The following is a 19,599-nucleotide window of genomic DNA, read 5'->3' as shown; positions in this document are numbered from 1 at the left end:
ATAAAACTGCTAAGCAAGTTGGAGTCATAAGCTAACGGAAGCTCTTTGATTAACAACATGACTCAACAAGAAAAGCTGAATAGTTTTAAGTAAAGGAAAATCAACCTCAACCCCAGCTTCAGTTTCAGTTTCAATTTCAGCTTCAGCTTCTTCAAGTTCAACTTGCCCAAGTTATGCGCACTTAAATTGCAATTTAATTCGAAGCCAATTCTGATACAATAAGATATATCTTTAAATGAAACCGAATTCAAAGCCAACTTCTTGAGCGGCACACAAGGGCTGCTGCCCGCACAGCACGAACCAAGTACAGCAAACAACAAACAACCTAATTAAATACAATGGAATTTATGTAACACAGAATTGACTCGCGAGACGACCTTGAGTACCAGATGCCAGCGGCGAAATCCCATTAAAGCTTGATATACGGATCTTAGACGTGGCAATGAGTCAATATAGTAAGTATATAGAGAAGTATATTTCCATTATAGCGGCCAACGCTGGCGGGGCCCCAACCCATGATTCATGAAATGCTTCAACTGCAGCAAGAGTTGATTTCGAGCCAAATGCAATAATCGATTTAGCCGAATGCTTGCCGACAATTGCAAAATTCCGCTAGAAAAAAAAAAAAACTCTGCTTCGAGTTACAGAAGTTAGTCTCGCCGACTAAGTTAAGGTGACATTTATAGCTTTGAACTAATTTTCCGGTCGACAACAATAACGAATTCCTGTGGCAGAAGAACAGTTGAAGAGCGAGCAAGTTTGTTGCCTAAGTCTTTTGTGCGCCACTAGTGTATGGGTGTCTATGTGTCTCTGTCTCTGTCTCTGTCGTGTGTGTGTGTGTGTGTGTGTGTGTGTGCTGGTACAGTTTTTTGTGGCCTGGCTGCAGCTACACAAAGCCGTCTCGTCGCGTCGCTGCCGTTGCCAACGGCGCAGTCAACGTCGGCGCCGCTGGCTGAAAAGCAAACCACAAACCACTCTTACTTACTTTTGGCCACAGACGCTTTTCATTTCTTCAGTCTGTTAACGGCACGCCAGCGATGCAGACGCGTTTTAGCTCCGGCTAAGAGAAACAAAACCAACATCGACTGCCAAGCCAAGCGCTCACTGTTAACTGTAAATTGTAAAACTGTCTTAACCAGTGCACAGTGGTACCAGAGCGGATTGAAAGTGCGTGCGCTTCCTGAACGAGTTGTTTAAGTGTGGTTGTTGCTACTGCTGCTGCTGCATTTTGTTGTGCCATCAAAGTGGGAGATATTTTTTGTAAAAATAGCAGCAAGTGAAATTTGTAAAACGCGTTCATTGCACTGCCAGCCACGCCCACCTTTGGCCCCAAATACGCGAGTGGCGCCTGATAATTCAGCAAATTAAAATCAAATTGATATACATTAATAGAGACGACAGAGAGAGAGATAGAGTGAAAGAGAGAGAGGAAGATCTATCTAAGCTCTAGTGCTGCCCACTTGCAGCAGCTGAAGCTGTAAAGGTAAGTAGCACCTGCCAAAAAAGGCAAATAGAAATTTATCAGCCAACGCACACATACACACACACACACTCAGCACACACACACACATCGAGCGCAATTTGCTGTTCATTTTCATGCTCTAATTATTTGGAAATTTGATTTTTGTTTTCATCTTCATCAAGTGGCATGCAATTTGAGCGAGACAGAGATAGCAATAAAGACGTCTGTCGATAATGCTGAAGCGATTTATTGTGCTGCTCAGCGGATGCTCCTCTGCAGTCGACCCATTGACACAAAGAGCCATCTAGATAAAGATCTTAACAAGACGAACTCAACCCAATTTTCACTTAAGTGAAATTTTCGGCTAACAAGAAAAACAAAAACCAAAAAAAAAAAACCTGGTTTATCTATTAACATAGACAGCTAGACAGTTGAGCAGACCAGGGCAGAGCACAGTTATTGTTGCTGTTGTTGTTGTTGCTGTTGTTGTTGCTTCTGTTGTTGCTTATGACAAATGTTGGCAACGCGCTTTTCGCTTTCAATGGGCCATCATCAACATGGCCAACAATCCATCAAGCCAATGTCTTTATCTGTGTGTGTGCGTGTGTGTGAGTGTGGCACATGACCATAACGAAACTAATGTGCCGCATTTTGTTGTCATTTTGGCAAAAATCAAAACATGAAAGCGAAACCTGCCTCACACATCTTTATATGGAATTTATTTATATACATATATACTCATATATTTATATACATATATTGTTTATCATTTCTGATTTTCTTTTGTTCGTCTGCGAAATTAAATACTTTCTAATTACAATAAACGCAGGCAATGTCCGTTCAACGTTTTTTCTTAGCCTTTGGCTGTGGCTAAAATCACGTAGCCGACGCATTGGCCAGCAAAGTCGCGAAAGTGTCAAGAAAACAAAAACAAAAACAAAAGCAAAAGCAAAAACCAACCAAAACTCACTTTTTCTTTATTGTCATAATATATATGTATATGCCTGTGTCTGCGCTTCATGTTTATTTATTTGGCTCTTAACCGTATTTATTGACAGTCCAAAAAATAAATAAAAAACTGAAAAGTAAAAACTAAAAAAAAAAACCATAAATAAAACACATGTGGTACGCCGCTTCAGCCCTTCGTGCCCCTCCACGCCCAGCCGGCTGCACGTCGCGTGCCACAATTGTTTTGTAGTGCGAACGAAAGTGAAACGTGCAAATACCTACACATACACACACACACACACACACACATATATATATTTTCGGATTGCCTAAATGCCCAGAAGCTATGCCACTGCACGTGCCAGCCGCCCTGTGCGGTCTCAGCCAGAAACTTCGACAGTCGCCACAAACGGCGGCAATTTGTGGGCCAATTTATTTGAATTGTTTTTAGCCATTTTTTTCAGCCTTGTTTATTGAGGCGCATTTTAGTGCTCTCTCAACAGGTATTACAACAGGCAAAAAATGACTTTGTCTTAGCCAACGGAAGCTATAAAAACTCGTCTTTTCTTTGTTTTATGTGGCTTGCAGCATAATAAAGAAAGGTTTTCCATCGGCCATTAGAATTGGCATTAAATGAACGCTGCAGATCTCTCTTAGACAAGAGATAATGTGTTATGCGCACATATGGCTATTCATACTTTATATAACTATAAAGCTTTATATAACTAGAAGTCTTGGTTGGCTTTTATGCAAATATTTTTTGTGTTTGCTGGAGTAAAACAGAAATGTTTGAGGCAGGAAAGTTTTGGGCATTTTGATCAACATCAGAGATCTTAGAGCTAGAGAGGGTCTTAAACAACTGAAAGATAATGCAGACTGAAAAAATTGTAAGCCTTTATAATTGGATTTAATTAGCCGAGTTTTTTTTTATATAAATGTCATATATATCAATTAAAAATGCTTTATATATTCATAATAATGGAAAAAAAAATAAATAAATGAATATAAACATTTTGGGTAATAGAAAAAATCCAATTAAAATATATATATATTTTATTTCTCATCTATATAAATTTCTTTACTAAATCTATATATTTGTGAATCTCTGAGATCTTTCTAAACATTTATTTGAAGAAAGTAGAATTTCTATAAATTTCTGGAGATTTCTTAGATAATATATAAATATATATTTTTTATTTGTTTCCATGGGATTTATCTAAGGTAGTGTTAAAAAAAAAAAAAAACAAAACATAAACACAATAAAATATAATTTTAATGAAAAAAGATATATGTATATATATTTTTACACATATATTTAGTTATATATTTCCCTACTCTATATATTTACGAAATATAAAATAATTATATATATTTTAATATATTTCGAAACCTTGAAGGCTCTCACAACTGCAATCATTATTAGCCGCTGCTCCCACGCTTTAGCATTAAGATGCCAAAGCATTTCGTTAATTGTTATTATAATTACCATGATGCGCATCTATAACAAGGCTAAGACTGACCATTTGGCGTGCATTTCAATGACTTCTACCTGGCTTTTGGCCCCAACTGACAATCTTTAGCTATTTATTTGATTTGATTTTCAGCTGTTTTTTTTTTTTCCATTACCCAACATAGATTAACGTCAACTTAAGACAAACCCTATCCTTCACTCTCTCTACTGCTGTTGATTAGTTTCATCTCATCTTGAATTCAACAAACAGCAAAAAAACACTTTCAGCTTCTGCTGAATTTCACACAAAAACAAAAGACTTAAGACACAAACTTGTTAGGCAAACAGCTCAAAGTAGAAAATTCAAATTGAAAAATCAACTAAAGAGCTGCGTAAATATGCTTAACAGGCACAACTACAACAATGTTTGGTATATGCCTAGAAAATACTGCACAAATACCGCACAGATCAAAAGACCAAATTAAAGCAAATATTGTTGTTGTTGTTGTTGTCGCATAAATCGTGAGCTGCTGCTGCTGCTGCTGTTGCTGCTGCTGCTGTTGCAAGTTGCAGCTGCCCCCTGGGTGCATGTGCCAGATCAACGCTTCGACAGTTGATTAGTCAGCCGTGTCAAGCAAGGCGTACAATTTCGTTTCTAGACCAGAGTCTAGAAGAGAGAGAAACAAAAACAACAAAAAACAAGTTAAGGCTAGCCAAAGCTATTTGTTAGCCAGTTTCAGTTGCCGCTAGACACTGATATGCATATGTATGTGTGTGTGTGTGTGGCTGTGTGTCACTCGGTGCAATATTTTCTCACAGTCCGAGCAACGTGTTGGTATCTACTCCATATATCGTGCCGCTGAATTGATTGCCAATGTGCATCGATAAAGCAGCTTCCATGTATCTAAATGCACTCGTTTATGTAAATCTCAAGCAGCTTATTGCACAAGCACACTGTGAGAATGTAGACATGTATACACTATACATATATATGTGTGTATGTATGTGCAGAGTCAACTTTTGCTTTCTTTCGGCTGCCTGCTTCAGTTCACCCAGGGGCCACACTTGGCTGACGCTGTGGCTTTTGTTTTGTCAACTCGTAGTTATTGTCTCTATACTTAGTTAACTTTTGCAATTGTCACATTGTTTTGGCTCTGTGTAATTAGCGTGTTGCGCATCCTTATGCAATATGCTGCGAAATCAATCAGGTCAGCCGATAAAACCCAAAAAAAAACACACACAATTTTAACAACTTTAGCAATTTAACTGTGCTTTTGACTCATTAAGCCTCGGGCATCCGCTTTGACGCTCTTGCGCAATGTATATCATATGTATATAAACGATATATAAACGATATATTAATATATATATATATATGCGCATGTGTAATTTGTCGATACTTTGGCTTGGCCAACAAATATTTGTTAAGCGTTAAGGCCAAATCGAACGTGATTAAGGCTTGGGCCATTTCCAATTCTTGCTCAATTGAGCATGTCCGGCGAGTTGAGCTACTGTGCGACGCTGCGTGCCCACTGTACAGTGGTCACATACTTACACGCACTTTCACGCGCCAAACACTTTCGCTTTCAAATGCAAAACTCTGAGCATGACTCAGCATTCACAATTTAATCTTAATGAATGTTAATGAATAAATAGAAATTTTCTTCTGACTTCTACGGCAGTGTGAATTGCACAGAAAATAAAAGTTGTTTTGGCAGGGGAATAGAAAATGGGGGGTTATTTTTAATAATTATTTTATTTATATATATATATATAAATTTTTTTTTTTTTTTTTAAGAATTTATTTAGTTAGTAAAAATGATAATCAGGGTATATTGAATTGGCTTTATAGAGACAGATGTAACTGTTGATTGAACCGCATTTTCAGAACTAAATCACCAGATAATTATCAATTATAATGCTATTTCTGAATCAGCGCAGCACAGAAAATTCTGCAGAATATTCCAAATACCAACAGAACTTATAAATCAACATTACTTGCGCAAGAGAATAAATGTCAAACACGTTATGAAAGGCTGAAATTTTTGTAAGCTAGTTTCAAGTATAATAATTAGTATAGTATAAATAAATCATTATAGTATAGTATCATTATTAGTATAGTATAAATCATTATACAGTGGCTCACAGCATATTTCAACCAGCGCCTCAAGCAAAGTTTGCTGTTCTATAAAATCTAAGCTATGGGGGATAGCCACAAAATTTCAAGGCAGGCTGTTAATGTGATGTTTAAACTAATATAAAATAATTTCATTTATTTTTTAAATATTTTTTAAATATTTTATAATGTTTAAAAACTAAAAAAAAAAAGACCAAAACAGTAAGATTCACAACAAACTTCTGCATAGCTCTGCTAGGTACTAAACAAAAATATATATATATACATATGTGCATTTATCATACATATTCTTATTTATTATCTGCCAATTTTTTTTTTATTATTATCACACCGTTCTTCAAGGCAATGCCTAAAAGTGTAAATTCCTTTTCACACTTTAATTGCAAGAGCTTTCCATATTTCAGTTGATGATGACATAAACCAAGTGAAAATTATTCAACTGGAATGCGGACATGTATGTACTCTCTGCACTCTTGCTCTTGCCGCAGAGCTCAGTCTACTCAGACTACTGAACACTTAAATATGCAGAGCGTATTGAGTGGGCAAGCAGCTCATTAAAATCCGATAAAGATCGGATACGAATTGGTTGCCTCATAAATAAACTAATAATTAAAAGAAATTAAAAAAAAAAAAAACTGTAATAATGCGCTGCGCATTCCAGCACATACATAATATGCGAAGAAGAGGAAGAGCTCAACACTTTCTAAATCGCTTACCTAACGAGGGTTGTCATAAATTCTTGAGATTGCGCAAGCCCTTCGCCTAACGAGGCGGCATATTTGATTCCATTTGATTTCTGAGCAGGTGCCTGGCCTCGGCTCATTTGGAAAGCAAACAAAAATGAAAGTTTTCTTCTTCTTTTCGGTTGTTGTTGTTATTGTTTTTAACCCGAAGGCAGCGTGAAATTTACATTTCGTTTAATAATTTGAAGCATTTCACGTTTCGCCCCTTCATGTGCGTCGCGGCATAAAATTTGAGGAATTAGTCTGATGACGCCCAGCAAACCAGAAACCAGCAAACCAGAAATCGAAATTAAATTTAATTTTTTTTTTTTTAGGCGCTTAAAATTGGGACTGTCTGCCGATGGCGAGAAAAAAAAAAACAAAAAAATGTTGTTTAATGCATTTGAATTTTCCGGCAGCCAAAAAACAAGCTTCAAAGCCCCAGCCTTGGGGCACTGGCCAGGCAATTTCTGCTGCTGTTGTTGTTGTTGTTGTTGCTGTGGCAGTCAAAGCCATAAAATGCATTTCATTGTCGCTTTCGTTTTCATCGGAGTTCAATGTCCCAAGCACGCGGCGCATAAATTTTGCATTGTCGCTGAACGCCTTTGGCCCCAAAACGATGGAGCGACGTTTGCGGCGAGGGGCGCTTCATATTTTAGCCATAAATCTGGCTGCACCCAGCGCAGCGCAGGCAGTGACAGCCGCAACTCCATAATTGGCCAGAGATTGCAAATTTCTGTCGACTATCTTTGAACTGTGCGATCTGTGTGAGCCCAAAATGTGTAACGGCAAATCTACAGATCTAGGCAGCAAGATATATTATATACTTTTCGTAACGCATTCATTCAATTATCTATATGTTTCTCTATAACATATGCGACAGTTGGACAATTAGCTACAGCTGTCTGTCATTTAGTTAGTCACACGTGCAGCTCGCAGCTGCCACTTAATGTGCAACAGCAACAACAACAGCAGCAGCAGCAACAGATTGTTGTGCAAAAGCCCTCATTAATCCCGCTCTTTGATTTATGATACACTTTGGCAATAGGGTATTATAATTTTAGCATGAACATGTTTATTAATATATGTTATTTGATATAGTCGTACATATAGATTTTCGACATGCTGTAAAAATCATAGCAACAGAGTTTTGTAATTGTTGTTATTGTTATATAATAACAATATTCTACTTTTATATACAAGTCAATCGAGTGAATTATCCATGAGTTCAATAAATCCTCATGGACTGTGCTAGGAAATTGTAAGAGAGACCATTTCTCTATGATAACAGAATTACTCTGAATGACTCTGAACTCTGAAATGAGATAGCTCGGTCGTGTTTTACTTGTGCTCCCCAGAAGATGATGTCAAAATTGCAATTGGTTTGCTTTCTCAGACCACATCTATAAATATAAGACAGGGGTACAAGTTCAAGGATTGGCTTTTCTTTTCACTTATTCAAAACATTTGTTTAATTATCTTTGACTTATTTTCTGCATACTAACAAATCATATATATGCATATATTTTTATGTGTATTAAAATAAAATAAATTTATTCACATTTTTATATACAAACGATGCTTAAGTTTCTGCACATTTAAATTGATATCATTATAGCTTAAAATATAGTCTTTTATTTATGAACAGCTGAAGCATTGGAGAGTTTAAATATGAATATGCCTAGTTAGCGTCAAATTTGCATATTAAATATGCATAAACATTGTGAATATCCGAATCGCTATGTTATATAAAAATACTATTTTAAACAGTTTTCTAGCTCTTACATATATGTACGCATGTAAAGCTAAAAGGCAGCATTATCAAAACATGATCAGCTGATTATATATATGTACATAATATATAAATAAAATAATAAATTAACAAGGAATACCTCAACATCAATTTGGATAGATTTTTGGCACAAAGTTAATCATTTCTACATCCATATACATATACACACATATATACATATACACACACATATATACATATGGTAAACATGACTAACTTTGTGCCAAACATCTATCCAATATGTTTTTAAGGTATTCCCTATGTTATGTTATTATTTTCATAAGACATTGCCAAGGCTTTCATCCAATGCAACACAACATGCATTCCGATCGTAGTTGCTGAAATGCAGAAATGGCCAGCTCACTTTTACAGCTTATCCACATAGAGAAGATGAGATGCAGCAGAGATAAAACATGTTTTTTTTTTACTGATTTGCAAAACTTGTTCTTTTATTAGTTGTTAATTGAAAAACAAACTTGAGCTCTCTTGTCATATTTAACGTTTATTTTAATAACCAACTGCTAAAAAAAAAATCATATAACAGCTAGGCATATAGTAGAGCAGAGGTAAACAGTTAGAGAATTAACAAGTGTGGTTGAAGATGCATTTTTATACAAAAAAAAAAAAAAAAAATTAAATAAATAAAAATAAAATTAAATAAAAATTAAATAATTAATTAAAATTAAATAAAAGAAAATAATAATAAAAATAATTATAATACTAAATAAATAAAATAAAACCTTTATAGAATGTTATAGTTATAGTTATAGTTATAGTTATAGAAGATGCCTTTTTATTAAAAAAATAAATTAAATCAATAAATATAATAATAATACTAAATATAATAATAAATATGTCTAAAGGCCTTTGTCGCTCTGGCTTAACAAAAATGGTTGTTGTGTTTAGAATTAATTCTTGATAACAATAAGTAAATAAATAAATAAATAAAAACAATTTTATTATAAATCTTTTACATATGTATATGTATCTATACTATATATGTATATACATACACTAGAGTATCTATGTTTCGACTCTCTTCACTCCTCACATACTTTTGCTAGCTTGACAATATTTTGCTCGCTTTGAGCTTTTTGGTAATTGGCTGCGTTGCATTTCAATTAGTTTGTTGGCCGTCAATTTTGGCAATTGGAAATTGGCAACAGTTGACTCATAAATTGTGGGCCAATTCACTGCCCCGAGCAACAGCTAACAACTGACAGCTGATTCAACAAACATTTAATTTTTTTCGCAGTTTGAATCTATTATTTTTGGCTCCGTTGCCAAACGTGCAGCCTCCGAGGCGCAATGCGTTCGATGTGCTCTGATAACTGCGTACGCTGCACTTTGTGGGCTTTTTTTTCTAGTTTTCAGTTTTTACTTGTTGTGAGCACATAAGTATCTTTATCTTGAGCTGCAGGCGTTGCTACAAGTATCCAACCCACACCCAAGTCGCGTCACATTTGGCGTTGAAGTCAACAAAGCGTGGCCAGCAACGAGGCGTTGATGTTGCCAGCCAAATGCAATTAAAGTCTTAGCTCGCATTTGAGATTTTTTTATATTTCGTATCTGTAGCTCAGCTATTCGCATCTGTGTGCATATTGTGCTCGGGATGCATTGCAACATGGCAGCGACACAGTGAAGCCGCCGTTAACTACTTATTGTACATTAAGCGTTCGAGTCTGTCATTATGTGCAAATATTTATGCTATTTCTGCCCAAAGATACTCTCAGAAGGCCTGAGGTGTTGAGGATCTAGCAAGCAATTGAATTACAGAATGAAGGAATTTAGTATTTAGTTTAGAGTGTGGGCTGGGGAATTTTTAAAAATTCTATATGGCAAATACGACTTCAAAAGATATAAATAAATAAAAAAAAATATATAAAAAAAAAATACAAAAATTATTAATTAATTTATACAATAAAAAATTAAATAATATATATAATATATGTTAGTTTTATAAATAGAATTTTTGAGTTTTATATAAACTTATATATTAAAAAATAAAAATGCTTTTATTTTTATAATGCAATATTAATTTATATAAATTAAATTACAAATTAAAAATAAATTTTGAAAACAAGTAAAAATGTATTAAATGTATAGGTTTTATTTTTATTAATTTAAAATATAAATTAAAATTTTTATTTTATTTGCACATATTTTGTTATTATTTTAATTTTTATGAAATTTATTTTTTATATACATTTTTGTATTATTATTTATTTATTTATTTATTTTTTTTGTAAATTATATTTATTTTGAATGAATCAAAAAGAAAATCAACTGTGCTTCCCCAACAACACTTCTTAGCCTCAGCCATAATATATTATTTGGGCAATTTAATGCCATAAAACAGACGATTGCCACATCCATACAAGATCTCGAAATCAAATTCTGGCTAGAGTATTCATTTGCTTTATAGCACCTGCAATGTTTGGGGCCTCATTATTTTGTAATGTCTTCAACGCCTTTTCAACATTATTTGCATATTTCTCTTTGCAGTTTCACAAAGATCCCATTAAGAAACAAAACGAAACTCATTTGGCCACTTGAATTTGCATTGTTGCTCTTTGGCTGCCGCTGTTTATGGTGAGTGCGGTTACTTTTTTTTTCACCTCATATTAGATTTTGTTATTTTGGGTGCGGCTCGGTGTGGGCGTGCCGGCGACACTGAAGCCCACACCCAGTTAATTATGGCGGCGGCCCGTCGATGAGGCAATGTCAATGCCAGAGCAATTGTTGCACTGACGCACCAATTGAAAGCCGATTGAGCATAGGTATTGAGGCTGGAACCGATTGTAAGCGGCTTAAGTAACTACACATATAGATCCATGTGTAGTTCGCCATATATGTATGTATGTTGTTTGGTTTTTTGGTAAACACAGTTCCGGCTGGGTTGGCTGCCCAACCGCAGCCTCGGGCATTCAGCTGACCAACTGCAATTAATTCAAGGCTAACAAAAGCCAGAGGTTCGTTAAAGAGACGCCCACACGATGTGGTTCAACTTTCTTAGCGATTACCAGATGAAAGGGAATTTCACTTGCAATGTACCGAAAGACAATAACCAAGTTACAACAGATGCCCTGAACAGAGGGCATTGTCACATTTCACTTTCATTGCACAGAGATAAAAAGAGGAAAGAGGCAGAGACGGAAAGCTGCAATATATACAGATACAGATACAGATGGACAAATTCTATAAATTTCTATAGAGATACAGATACAATGATATCAATGCATGGATACAAAGATATGTATACTGAAATGTTGACATAAATATACAGAAATATACAGATAAATGTATATATACACACATTGAGATACAAAGATACTGATATAAATATAGAGATACAGATGCACACATATAAAGATGCAAAGGCATAAATGCTACGATACATACATGTACATATGTATATACAGATATAAATATATATAATATTCTTGATACAAAGTACATCAAAAGTTACTCAGATACAAATACAAACATCCAAGTATAGATATAGTATATGCTACATATAAGGTTAATCAGGCACAAATACATAGATAGCTCAATACAGATCCCAAGATACAAACACATATCACACAAATACTTATTTAAAGATGCTATGATATAATGATGAAACAGAGGCTGATACAAAGAAACATGTGCACTGATACCAATACGAATAAGATTCATATAGTATGTAGGCAAATTCACATGCAGCTACAGATACAAAGACACAAAGATACAGAGATTTACATATGGCTATGACATGGCATACAATATGTGCATATGGACAATCATTTCAAGTGCAGGCCAATGTCTCTGGCAGAGCTGAAGTCAGTCGGGTGTGACAACGGGTTTGGCTAGGTACGGCCCCTAGGCAGTGGGGTGGGGTACTGCCTTCCCTCAGCACAGCCAGCTATACAAAGTGACCGCAAGTGTGTTTAATTTCTATAATTTACTAGCTCTTTCGCTCTCTTGCTTGCCCTCCCTCTCCCTCTCTCTCTTTCTCTCTCTCTCTCTATCTGCCTCACTCCAGCGTTAGTTGAACTTTCTTCTTTCACTGTGCCACCTGTAGACCTCCACGAATGGGCCTATCTGGCTCCTGCTCTGGGTTTGAGTTCCGTTTTGGCGGCTGTTACGATATTTCGCATTTATTTTTATTTTTTTACATATTTTTTTTGCTGTTATTTTTGCAACTTTTGCTTTCGTTTAACCCATTTAATGCGGGTCTGGTCCGGTGTGCTGGTCGGTTGTCTGGTCTGGTCGGGTCGGCTCTGGCATCCGTTATAAGCATGTGCATTTTTCATTGCAACGGTAACAATACCAACACACACACACACACACAGTTGTGTGTTTGCCTTTAATGCAGTGGAAAAGTGAAAACGAAAGTGATCAGAGCTGCAGTTATGCAGTTAGCTGATCAGTTGCTCACATGCTGAACCATCCAGCTCCAACTCCGGTCAGTTGACTTTCGTTTTGGAATCTCCACTTTCTGCATGTGTGTGCGTATGTGTGTGTGTGTGTGCACCTTGATAATGATGATGCAATTAAAGGCCAGGCCAGCCCAGCCGCAACGAATTAACATAATATCCATATGCAAAATCACTCAGCAATAAGGAAATCATTCGACAGTTGAGCGATCACCGATCACCCATTACTGATCAAGTATCATTGTGCACATTGATCACAGCATTGTTCATGATGACAAATTATAGACACTCTTTATACTAAATGCAATTTCTCGCAATGACCAAACTGTAGCAACTGCTACAATTATGGCAATTGGTTGGCATTTATGGACCGTTAGGCCGACGATAGAGCTGTCGACTGGCTTTGGCCAAGTCCAAGAGCCGGCTGCAGCCGGCAATTATCAATGGCAGTTGTGGCTGCACCAGTCGCGGCTGTGGCCATACCAACCTTTCACCTGTCCCGGCCTACGAAACTGGTTTCGCATTCCCTCAAATGCAAATCAATAGAATCGACAATCGCCCAAGTGACCTTGCCTTGTGATCGCTCGTGTCGTGACGGTGTTCTTCTAGAGCTACGCTGCAGTCTGTTATTATTGTTGTGTCACGAATTAAGAAGTTTTACGCTTAGTTTAATTAATGAAACAGAAGGTGAAATGTAGAGAAATATCTTGATACGAGTATTCAGGGAATAAAGGAATTGAGGGATATGGGAGTCTGAGCGGTACAACACACTTTCTCCCATTTAGTAGAAACTCTACAGACATTATGTACTTGCATTTACCCTTAGATTTACTTAGCTTTAAAGACCTCTACTAATTTATTTCCGAGGTTGATCGAATTTCCCTGCCTCAATGAAATTTCCTTCCATTCTAATGCATCTCTTTCTCTCTTCTCTTCATTTCCAGGCAGTTTGACTATGAAACGACGCATGCAACTCATCGCCGTTTGGCTGGGCCTCTTGGCCTCAGCCAGCTACGCACAGACGCAGAAGGAGTCCTCGGGCAAATGGTCGCGGCAACTGGAATCTGTGGGCACTGCTGACAATGGCGATGCGCTGGACTGGGTGCCGCTGGCACAGCCGCTGGATGAAAGCGGCAAGGATCGCTCGGGCAATGGCCGTGTGCTCACCTATTCGCAATCCTTTCCGCCCAGCGGGCGTTTCGGCGAGCTGAGCAAGCCTTTCGATTACCCGTATCAGTTTCAACGTTTTCCCAACGCCGCACCGCTGCGACACCAGGGACCACCGCCGCCGCTGAAGAGCAGCGCCTCGCAGGAGCCCACCTCGCAGTCGTTCTTCAAGTTCGAGATGCCCTTCCACAACGAGGCCAATCAGCCTAATGCGCCGCCCACGCTGCAAACGGGCTATCAGATACAGCACTCCTTTGGCGGCGGCTCCCTGCCCGCTCCCTCCTCGTTGTTCAGTCCACCCTCGCTGTTTGGCCAGCAGCCGCAGCCGTATTCCGACTTCCAGAAACCACTCGCCCAGGCGCTGAGCAAGCCACTGCATCAGCAGAACTTCATACAGGACAATTTCCCACTCAAGTCTCATGCCAAGCCCATACCCACGCAGGCCTCGCTCCAGAGCGTAACGCCACAGGTCTTCCCCGTTGATCCCGAGCCGGAGAATGTGTTTGGCTTGAACAAGCCAGCTGCTGCCTCCTCTGCTGCCAACACGAACAGCCAACAGCAGCAGCAGCAGCAGGAGGTCCAACTGCTCTATGTGCCCTACGATACGCTCTACAATCAACAGCGACAGAATCCCAACTCTGCAGGACTCGGCGCTAGCAGTAACTTCGAGGTGAACAAGTTCAATGTGAACGCCGGCCTGCCCGCTGTCAATCCCTATCAGATCAATCAGTTCTACACACAGGATCCGAGTGTGGGCAGCGATTTCTTTAGCTCCGGCACCACGACCCGTCCAAGCACCACCACAGCTCAGCCGCAGCACATCTTCCAGAGCTTTGCCCAGCCGCAAGCCCAGGTGCAAGCGCAGCCACAGTTCACCACAGCCAAGCCCAAGCCGAAGGCGCATCAGCCCCCATTGGCCATGTTCCTGCTGCGTCCCAATGCACGACCCACCCAGTCGGATGTGGTTGCGGCGCTGCGCAATGCGCGCACCATTTCCGTCATCGATGCGCCCACCAAACAGACGCCACAGATATTCGTCGGACCCGCTGGCATGCCCATACCCGATGGCTATGTCAAGTTCGACCTGCCCTATCTGTCGCAGTTGGCGCACAGCCGCGATCTGCAGGACGTCTCCTTCTTCGTGGCACCGCTCAGCTACCGCACGCCCAATGGCTTCAATAAGATATTGCTGCCCGAGCCGCATGTGGGCTCCATTGTGATCAATCGCGCCAAGGATACGGCTGCCGTGCAGGAGCTCGTCCAGCCTCAGCCCGTGCGTCCGCAGCGTCCCACAAGCACACGCAATCCCTTCGAGAGCACCACGCAACCACAGCGCGGCATTGCCAGTCCAGCGCCGACGCGTGGCAACAAGTTCAGCTACTATTACGTGCAGGACGGCAACCAGCAGCAGCAGCAGCAGCAGCAGCAGCAGCAGGAGGTCAACACACCTAAGCCTGTCAAGCAGGAGCGGCACAAGAAGAAGCGGCCGCAGCATGTGGCCGTGGAGCAGCCCGTTTATCGTGCGCCCGCCAAGACACCAAATCCCTTCGATACACTGAATCAAATTGGAGGCGATGACTTCTTCAATACACTCAGCACCAAGCCCAGCAGCACCTCAACCACTAGCTCCACTTCCACCTCCACCTCAACCACCACCTCGACTACCTCCACGACGGCCACACCACAAACGCTCTTCACCTACAGCTCAAGGCCGCAGGTTGAGTTCCCCAGCTCGAATGGTCAGCTATATCCACAATTCGATACCTCAGCACAGCTGCAGCCGGTGGTGCAGGAGCAGCTGCCACGCCTCACCACCCGGCCGCCCACTTCAACCACAGCCGAGGAGGAGCTGCGCATGAAGCAATACTTCCGTCAACAGGATGCCTTCCGTCAGCGTCCACAAACCACCAACCCACCCTTCGAGTACGCCCAATCCCCTCAAGACTACGAGGTGCCGCAGTCCTCGACGACGCAGAGGACCAAGCAGCGTGTCAATATCTATACGCCAGTGACGACCTCGGACGTGGGCTACAATGTGGATCCTCAGGGACAGCCTCCGCTGAATCATCGTCCCAGCTACAACCAGAACGAGGTCAGTGTGGAGTACGAACCGAATCCGTATCATGTGCCGTCCGAGCTGCCACCGCTGACACCGGACATACCCGGCTTGGTAAACAATCTGCAGGAGAAGGATAAGCTGCCAGCCAGCACAACACCGCTCAGCGAGCCCGAGCCAGAGACCCGGCCCACACGTCGTCCCCTGCGCACGCGCAAGCCAGCCGTCTCCAAGGTAGTGACCACCTCGTCGGTGTCGTACTCCGAGTCGGAGAGTAATGTCAAGGTGCCATCGCATCGCCTCAGACGTCCCTATGGCAGTCGAGGCACCACAGCGGACAATGCTGGCGAGGAGCAGTCCAGCACACAGACCAGCACACGTCGACCGGCCACATCGCGCAATCCCTTGCTGCGCAATCCCAATCGCATACGCTACCAGCCCACCACAGAGGAGCGTCAGACACTCAAGACCAAGAAGAAGCACTACAAGGGCTCAAAGAATGGCAAGCCAAGCGAGGATCAAGACCTGGACTATCAGCGCGATGTGCTCAAGCAGAACTATCCCGTCTTCAAGGCACCGTCACGTCGTCCCACCAGCCCCACGGCCATACCCAGCTCCTATGATGTGGGCAACACCGAAGGCCCCGCCTCAGAGACCCAGCAGGTGTACACGGTAACGCCCAGCAACAGCATTGACCAGGACGAGCAGAGTGTCTATGTGCCCAGCCTGCTGGAGCCCATGCAAATAGCGCAGCACTATAATGAGTTCTCCAAGGACAACTATGGACCCGGCTACTTTCCCAATCAGGAGGATCTGAATCCCACAGAGGCGATCGTGCGCAACGAAGTGAGTCCCATCTACACAACCCTGGCCACTACCACACCCTCTACCACCACCACAACAACGACCACAACGAGAACAACAACCGAGGCACCTGTGACAACAACAACACGTCGCTCGCCCTTCATACGCCGCAATTATCCGCGAGTAAGGACCACAACAACAACTGAAGCCCCGGTGACCAGCACCACCCCAACGACCGAGGAGCGTCCATCCGTAAGTCCTTGATAATGTTTTGTGATAAATCTATGCTCACCTCGTTTATCTCCAGCTGCGCTCTCGCCTGCCACCACGTCGAGTGGTCAAGGTGCGCCAACGTCAGCGTCGCCCCACGCATCCTGCCTCCTCGTCGACAGCTGCGCCGGAAGAGGAAGCGGAGCCCGTTACCCAGCGCCAGAATCTGCGCAAGCTGAGCCGCTACAATCAGGAGCAGAGCGAACAGAAGCCGGTAAGTGAGCAGATGAAACATTAGGTACACATATCCCCTTAACCCATCTCCCTGAAACTGCAGCAGACAACGACACACACGCCACGTCGCCGTTACAAGCAGCCCTTCCAGCTGGAGGGTCAGGAATCGCAATGGTCACCCGCCTCGGAAACGGGCAACAGCAACAGCTTCAAGCCGCTCAATCCCAAGTACGGTAGCAAGAGCGATACGCACAATTTCGACAATGAGCCAGAGATTGTGACGGCGGGACCCACAGATCAACCGGAAACCTACGAATTCAACGTAGCTGCCAATCTGGGTGGATCTGGTGGTGCGCAGCGCACCACACCGACGCTCAAGGAACCCAATCTCAAGTAAGTTCTAGGTGTGCTAGAGTAGGTGATAGAAGTTTTTACATCTCTCCCTCTCTCTGCCACTTGCAGACCCGAGAAATCCTTTGCGGAGCTGTTGGAGGAGGTCATGGGCAAGGCGCCCGAGCAACTGGCCACCGAGTCGCCCACAAGCAGCACCATTGCGCGCCTCAACCGACGCGGCAAGTGGAAGAAGTCGCGCATCTCGGGCGGCTCAGACAATGGCGAGAACTTCGAGACGGCTGAATCTCAGAATCTGGGACCACAGCTCTACAACTCGCTCTATGCGGGCAATGATCAAAAGGCAGAGCTGGAGCTGGAGAAGGCCGCCGTAACCACCACAACGCCCATGACACCAGCCACTGAGGCACTCACCACCAGCAGCCCCGCTGAGCTGGTGACCACCACAGCTGCGGCGCCCACAACGCCCGCGGAGTACGAGGTGACCACCGTGAAGGCGCCAGAGGCAACGACCACCATGGCCACCACGTTGGCGATGAGCGACGAGAGTGCAACGCGTCGCATGGACACGGCGGCCGATGTGGACGATCTGGACACGCAGCCGAGCATTTTCTCAGAGGTACGCCAACAGCTGCACGATCTGTTTGCCATCGACGAGAGCGAGGATCAGGCGGTAACTGCAGCGCTGGCAGCTGTGGGCAAGCGTCGTCAGGATTACACGAGCATCAGGCGCACGAAGCCTGTGGAGAGCACCACAGTGGCGGCCACCGAGGCGCCCGCCGATGTGCTGGCCATTACGACGCTGGCAACGCCATCTGGCGGCAAGGAGGACAACTTCCACAAGGATCTGATGCAGCATGTCGTCTATGCGACGTCCACATCCACCAAAGTTACCTCCGAGACAGAGATCTGTTATCGCGGCCGTTGCATACGCTCCGAAGATTTGCCCGCCAATCACAAGCTACACTGAGCGAAATTGAAGCCGGCTGAGAGCTTCGCATGTAAATACGATAGGGCCAAGCGATACGAGATAGGTGTGGGCAGTACGAATTCGGATATTCGGAACTATATTAACCCTACATCCGCTTGCGATTAGCTTTAAATTACGAATTAAGCGTATTTAGAGAGCTACATACATATACATATATACAAATACATATATACATATGTCGTATTCTATCTAGATTGTAATCGAATCGCTTCGAACAATTTAGTAAATGTAGTAGTTAAAATATTTAGTTGTTTAGCATAAACTTAATACCACTTAGGCAGCATAAGTTTTGTACAATAAATAATTGAAGAACTAACAGAAATAAAGAATCTAAATCAATAATATACTATATAAAATATATACTATAAATGTGTAATACTATTTGCAGAGGAGGGGATTATATCTCAGGGTTGGGATACCCTTCGAAACCCACGGGCGTAGACAAGGGGAAAATGTCGAGGGATCTGTATTAGATCTAGAGGAGTGAAATGGTTTAGTAACACACTCATCGTATATACGTACACATAATTATATAAATAATCTCCTGGTACATTTAATACAATATTTATTTATATTTTATGGGGGATTATGACACACAGAAAACCAATTAATAATAGTCAACGGCCGCAATTTGATCGCATAGGACTAACAAAACAGCAATAAAATTAACTAAACCTAATAATGGGACCGGAGAAACCTCATATCTACACAAATATTTCTTAGTAACTGCAACTGGAACTTCAAAAGATAAACTCCAGACATAATAAAACGAATCTTTCTCTTGTAATCCAATGCCACATGAACAAAACATAAAAAAAAAACCTATAAATTGAAACGTAATATCTTATAGATAAGGA

General features: G+C 41.6%; 1 protein-coding gene across 2 annotated transcripts; it reads left to right on the top strand.

The window, feature by feature from the left end:
* Nucleotides 1–1,001: 1,001 nt before the first annotated feature.
* Nucleotides 1,002–19,098, top strand: LOC108655220 (uncharacterized). 2 transcript variants are annotated; one of them, XM_089261147.1, is made up of 5 exons: nucleotides 1,002–1,483; nucleotides 13,874–17,208; nucleotides 17,264–17,440; nucleotides 17,507–17,793; nucleotides 17,863–19,098. In XM_089261147.1, exons 2-5 carry the CDS (start codon nucleotides 13,885–13,887, stop codon nucleotides 18,719–18,721), a joined length of 4,647 nt encoding a protein of 1,548 aa, XP_089117273.1. In that variant the 5' UTR covers nucleotides 1,002–1,483; nucleotides 13,874–13,884; the 3' UTR covers nucleotides 18,722–19,098. The 2 variants fall into 2 exon arrangements, with proteins under 2 accessions (XP_089117273.1, XP_089117271.1); XM_089261145.1 differs by having other exon boundaries at nucleotides 1,003–1,483; nucleotides 17,504–17,793.
* The last annotated feature ends 501 nt before the right edge of the window (nucleotides 19,099–19,599 follow it).

This window comes from Drosophila navojoa, chromosome 5 (genome assembly GCF_054131105.1).
Source record: "Drosophila navojoa isolate 15081-1374.11 chromosome 5, UAZ_NAV_1.0, whole genome shotgun sequence".
NCBI lineage: Eukaryota > Metazoa > Arthropoda > Insecta > Diptera > Drosophilidae > Drosophila > Drosophila navojoa.
This window is presented reverse-complemented; position numbering and strand designations above follow the sequence as displayed.